Source organism: Cololabis saira, chromosome 23 (genome assembly GCF_033807715.1).
Source record: "Cololabis saira isolate AMF1-May2022 chromosome 23, fColSai1.1, whole genome shotgun sequence".
Taxonomy (NCBI): Eukaryota; Metazoa; Chordata; class Actinopteri; order Beloniformes; family Belonidae; genus Cololabis; species Cololabis saira.
In genome coordinates, this window is record NC_084609.1 from 12,226,147 (window position 1) to 12,232,356 (window position 6,210).

The window sequence follows — 6,210 nt, forward strand, 5'->3', positions numbered from 1 at the left end:
TTGACGTTTCAGAGTGGGATATTTACATATTCATTTATATGTTATTTTTGCATGTATACAATTAATTTTGGAGGTAGCAGCACACCAGCTGTGCACATTTTCTGGTAAAGACAAACAAATGTATATCAACATTAAGTCCCTGTCGTAGAGTGCCCTCTAGTGGTGTATGCTTGTAATTACATGCTTAAAGACGACTTTCATTTATGGTGAGTAGAGGTACAAGTGAACAGGACGAGAATTTATGGAACTTGAGGCGAAAATTACTTGTATTAAAAAAAGAGCCTGCTTGATGTATACACAGAAATTCATGGGATTGGTTTTTTTTTTCTACATAAGTCACCTAACGATTTCCTGCTACCTGCTTTAAAATCAGGGTTCTGGGTGAGCTTCAGTGAGGAACTCACATGGGGCACCTAACACAAATGCGTCAGTTTTTATAGTTCACATCCTTACTTTTTCCCTTTCATTGAATCAATGTTTATAATCTGCACCCCGTGTTAATAAAATATATGTTTAAGTTCTGAAAACTAGCCCTGAACTGTTAAATTTATCAGAGCGCAGATGAGGGAAAAGAGTTACAGTATTTTACCTGACATTTTTCCTATCCATTATCTTTCACTGAACAAAATGTAGTTGCATAGTTTATTGATTCATATAACTTTCACTGTGGATCTTCACATGGATGTTTAATGCTTCACATGTTCATCCCCATTAAAGTGACATGCTAAACACTAGTGTCCAACTCGAACAAATGAGTGTCTGAAGATCCAAACCAGCAGGTTTTATACATTACTTTATGAACCATCAACTATCTGTTGACAGAGGAAGGTGTGTATGAGTCGTAAACACTTCAAGCTGATAAATAACCATCCAAACATTTATTTGTTCCACCAATTTATTCTGAAAATGTACAGGGTGATTAACGGTAGGACTTCTGGTAGCGGGCACGAGCTCCAGGTCCACCGAACTTCTTGGACTCGCAACGACGGGGATCAGCAACCAGCAGGGTCCTGTCGTACTGGATCAGGATGTCTTTGATCTCCTTCTTGGAAGCCTCGTCCACATCTGCAGTCACACAAACGTTTCACTTTACTCTGCACGGTTATATGTATCCTACTCGGTACTACAAGAAACTTTACTATGTATATTCACAAGTACACATAATCAGGTACTGTCGCCTTTAAAACACCAAGATAACTTTTTTCTTTGTATTTGGTTCTTGGCAAAAACTACTTGGTAAACATAAAAATCAGACAGGCTCCTGATGAGGCGAGGTTCTGATCTACGCAGGACTCAAACTGAAGCTGCATTAAAACTAGCGCATCACTGTTCTCCAACATACCAGTGTTGCACCATTTGTGCAGGGACTCGTATATAGTTATGAATTCACAGGAATGCTTAGATAATTTAAGCTACAGCTGAAACGTTAATAGTCAAATAATCAACAGAACGCTTGGAGTTCTGAAAGGAGGAAAAAAGAAGTGTAAAATTTGAGTACCCACAAACACGAATAAAATAATTAGGCCTTTCCTTAAGAAAAAAGATTTTAGTCCTTAATTGAAATGTTGTCATTTACTGTCCGGAACTAAGCTAAAAGTAGAGTAAAGTAACAAACAACAAAAACATTTTCCACATGGATTTTTGTGCAAAGAACATTTCAATACTTACACTTCTGGTAGTATGCAACCAGGGCTTTGGAGATGGACTGGCGGATAGCTGTAAGAAAATACATTTGTATATTAGATGACTGGAACATCCTATAACCGACAAAGTCGGCCAACCGAACAGAGCTTAAATCACAGGTAGAAAATGTCATGTTTACCGTAGATCTGTGCGACGTGTCCACCACCCTTCACTCTGACTCTGATGTCAACTCCAGCGAAACGCTCCTTCCCCAGCAGCAGCACTGGCTCCAAAAGCTAGAAGGGAGGCATGCCAGGATTTATCAACGGTTTCCTCCAAATACAACCAATCTTAGTTCAAGTTAACTAAAGAAAAACTAGTGATGGATGCATTTTTGGCCAATTAAAAATATGGAGGCAAATTTTTATGAAGCCCATCAGTCAATATTCCTATTCAGGACCCAGACAATAGAGCATATCATACTTTTTGAATAATTGCAATTATTTTCCACTATTTTTCCATCTACACAAAATGAACAAAAGTAACATATTTAGGTTTAATAGTCCCCAAAACATGCCTCGAGGAGATAAAATTACTGTTCAGGGACAATTTGCTGATAAGAAAATATTTAGTTGCAAAGTCAAAGCATCTTCTCCTTTCGGCTTTTCCTTTCAGGGGTCGCCACAGCGAATCAGTCGCCTCCATCTGAGTCTCCTACCCCAACTACCTGCATGTCCTCTTTCCCTACATCTATAAACCTCCTTGTTGGTCTTCCTCTGGGCCTCCTGCCTGGCAGCTCGAAACTCAGCATCCTTTTACCAATAGATTCACTAGTGTTGTCCCGATCAATCGGCCCCGATCACGGCATTTTCAAAACATTGGTATCGGCCAAAAAAGTATCGGGACATACCTAGTTATTAATGTTTTTTTTTCCTTCTGTCTTGGGAGGTTCAAGGAAACAGCAGGATGTACAGGTAGATCTGGATTAGCAGGATGGTGATTTGGTTTACTGTTAAGCATTTTATTTATGAAAAATGGTAAAGTCTGATTTAATTTGACAGCAAAAAGAAACCCAGCCTCTCAGGCCTGGAGAATGTTAAAATAAAGAGCTTGCGAATCTGTAAACCAGACAAACAAGAGTCCCAAAGGCTCAGCGCTTGTTATGTGGACTAATGTTTCAGACACTATACCAGGACTCCAGGCACGAGCAGCCCAGAGACCAACGATGCCAGAAGCTGAATTCTTATCGCACCATTATTTGAACAAACCAGCTGATGGAGCAGCTGGCTGCAGATACTAGGTGCTGAGTTATTAGTGTTTTTAATATATATTAAATTGTTTGATATACCGTTGCATTCATGTTGCATTAAGCTGCTGCTGTTCATTTCATGCGATTCAGAATGTTGCACTAAGGTTAAGCCAAAAAGTATTTTAGTTTTCTTGTGTTTATGAGTTTGACTGATGTCATTCAATTACCCCTTTTGAAGTTAAATTTATTCATTTTTGTTATTGCACTATTCTGCACTTTTTGTTTTAGTTTACAATTTCATGTTTTTACATTTTGTGGCACCAGTGCTGATAAGCTTTGTTGAAATATATGTCCATGTTGTTCTCCAATGGACGATAAAAGAACCTTGGGATTATTTAGTTTTAGTCCTTTTTTTTTTTTTTTTATTCATTGCCAAAATGTATCTGATCGGGAAAAAGTATCGCAAGCCAAAAAAAAAAAAAAATGATCGGGTTGGGAAAAAAATCGGGATCGGCAGATGCATAAACTCAAGTGATCGGGAGCTAAAAAAATCCTCTGGACATGTCCGAACCATCTCAATCTGGCCTCCATGACTTTATCCCCAAAGCCTCTAACAAGCCAAACCATAATGTATTCAATTAAAACTTATGAACAGAAAGTGATGGAACATTATTTTCAAAGTGTTTTATAACTAATTACACTTTACCTGCAAGAAAAGAAGCTTAGGTCTGTCAAAATATGGTCAAAAGGATTGCAGTTTCCATTTATGTATCAACATATAAGTAAAAACTCTGGACAGAATAGAAGCACCACATGGCGCAACTTCCCAGCCTTTACTGTTGCATGTTTGACAGAAACCAACCTTGTACTGGAGTGTGGCAGGCTCCACCATCTCCAGGGGTCTGCCGTTCACCTTGATCAGGCCATTGCCCCTCTTGCAGTGAGCAACTGCTGTGGCGGTTTTCTGTAAAATAAATGAATAAAAAACAGATCAGATAAAACACACATATACATACATACAGGTGTGTGTGATTGTGTTTAAGTAGATATATACATAGATATAGAGCAGATGCAGTTAATAGAGACAGTATAGTGTAAATCAGTATATTTATATGGGCATGTGTGTAGAAATATATAGAAATATTCAACTATGTGTATAGGATGTATAGTATGTACAGGACTGTCTCAGAAAATTAGAATATTGTGATTTTCTGTAATGCAATTACAAAAACTAAAATGTCATACATTCTGGATTCATTACAAATGAACTGAAATATTGCAAGCCTTTTATTATTTTAATATTGCTGATCATGGCTTACAGCTTAAGAAAACTCAAATATCCTATCTCAAAAAATTAAAATATTCTGGAAATCTTAATCTTAAGCTGTAAGCCATAATCAGCAATATTAAAATAATAAAAGGCTTGCAATATTTCAGTTGATTTGTAATGAATCCAGAATGTATAACTTTTTTTTTTTATATATATATATATATATATATATAAAAATTGCATTACAGAAAATAAAGAACTTTATCACAATATTCTAATTTTCTGAGACAGTCCTGTATGTATGTGTGAGTATAATTACAGTATATAATAATAATAAATGTTATTTAGCAGTGTGAGTACAGTGTGTGAGTATTTATAAATACAGCTTAAATGATTAGTGAATGGGGGTAGGATTAAATAAGTTTACACTTCCTACTCCTTTTTTGCACATGTAAAGTAAGATGTCAAGTGTTAAAGGATTAAATTCTTTGTTTTGTTTTCTTAAACTTCTCTTGAAGTGTTTTTTTACATGTACAAAAATAAAATAAATCAAAAGATACTCGACATGAAGTTTGGCATCAATGTCTCATACATTCAGACCGACAAAATCTCACTGATCTCAGTGCAGCCAATTAGGATAACAATAATTCCTAAATATGATGTTACATAAACTAATATCTTACATTATGTTGAGCTTTCATATTATAATAACACAACGCTTGTAATTTCGGGAAACATTAGCGCCACAGCAGCTAAATGGGCTAACACAGAACAAGACCGGTAGCTGACAAAATAATCCAATGAGAACATGAGAACACCGTACATCATAAAATAAAGACTTTAACAGTTATATCAGCACTTAAAAAGTGAAAGTATAATAGTATAATCTGGTGAAATCACGTCGTTTCTGCTTTGTTAGCTGAGGCTCGCTAGCATGTAAGCGCAGCCGCAGCTCCACACGTGGAATAAATTCAACATTTTCACTTACTTTACGTCCAAACACCTGGACAGACTGCAGAGGACCTTTAGGTGGCATGTTTCTAAAACACACAGAGAGCAACAATCACATCAGTAACGCGTTTATAAGTGTAAATTGTGTGATTTTTGGACGGGGCTGCTGCACACACATACCGTCTTCAGCCGGGTGCCGCACGAAGAGGCCGACGGGGTTTCTCACGCCGAGGATCAGGGGCGGCCGCACGACACTTCCAGCAACTTTGCGGTAGCTTTTGCGACAGTTGCTCTTGCTCCACCTCCATTTTATATTTTCATTTGTGAACAGAAAAAAAAACCCCTAAAGCTTAAAGTTGCTGTGTAGTTTTTATACGTTAAATTTACATTTATACCATATTTGAAAAGCTGTCTCTCATCACTCATAGAGTCTCAGAGTAATCAATGACTATGCAATAATAATAATAATAATAATAATAATAACAATAATAATAATAATAATAATATGCTGTAACAATGCACCTTTCAATAACCATGTCTACCTCATACTGCTGCACCTTTCACTTTAAAAAAATGTATATATGTTAATAAGAGCTCTCATTTGCCCATTTACTGTACAGTGAACAAAAATAACCGAGTCAAACACTTCCCTCGTGTACTTTTGTACATTTCTTTATTACACAGCCAGTATAAAAACAATTTAGTTCTTCTTAAAGTACTCTTACTACTCACATTATTAGTATTATTATTATTATTATTATTAGGCTATTATTATTATTGTTGTTGTTGTTGTCGTTATTATTATTATGACTTTATGAATTCATATAGATAACATGTTTACCTTAATAATTCATGGATTTGCAGCCAAACTACTGCAAATCAGAGTGCACCAAAAATGCTAATTATGGAAAATAAAAAGATTATATTCCTTACTGAATGATCAATTGTTTAAAAAAAAGTATTGGAAAATGATCTTAAACTTCCATGTGCCATCATGTTATTCATCATTTTGGAAGTTTCCACCTAATTATGAGTTTAAGGTCCACTTTTGTATACAGTTTAAAATATGACAACGCAAAAACAGTATTTAACAACTTATTTGTTCGTTTTGCACATT

General features: G+C 35.9%; 1 protein-coding gene and 1 non-coding gene across 2 annotated transcripts; both read right to left on the reverse strand.

Moving 5' to 3' along the window:
• Positions 1–877: 877 nt before the first annotated feature.
• Positions 878–5,362, reverse strand: rps16 (ribosomal protein S16). Its single transcript, XM_061714739.1, has 6 exons — positions 5,274–5,362; positions 5,131–5,182; positions 3,735–3,836; positions 1,823–1,919; positions 1,669–1,716; positions 878–1,065 (listed from the first exon to the last, which is right to left on the reverse strand). Exons 2-6 carry the CDS (start codon positions 5,176–5,178, stop codon positions 920–922), a joined length of 441 nt encoding a protein of 146 aa, XP_061570723.1. The 5' UTR covers positions 5,179–5,182; positions 5,274–5,362; the 3' UTR covers positions 878–919.
• LOC133424623 (small nucleolar RNA SNORA8) lies at positions 2,794–2,928 on the reverse strand. The gene has a single exon (XR_009770910.1). It is a non-coding gene; the product is annotated as a small nucleolar RNA SNORA8 (small nucleolar RNA).
• Positions 5,363–6,210: the final 848 nt, after the last annotated feature.

Coding starts and splice junctions, on each gene's coding strand:
- rps16 (XM_061714739.1), bottom strand. CDS start 5,178: ATGCCACCTAAAGGTCCTCTGCAGTCTGTCCAGGTGTTTGGACGTAAA. Junction 3,837..5,130: donor TCCAGGTGTTTGGACGTAAA/GTAAGTGAAAAT, acceptor TTTATTTTACAG/AAAACCGCCACAGCAGTTGC. Junction 1,920..3,734: donor CTGCCACACTCCAGTACAAG/GTTGGTTTCTGT, acceptor CCTCCCTTCTAG/CTTTTGGAGCCAGTGCTGCT.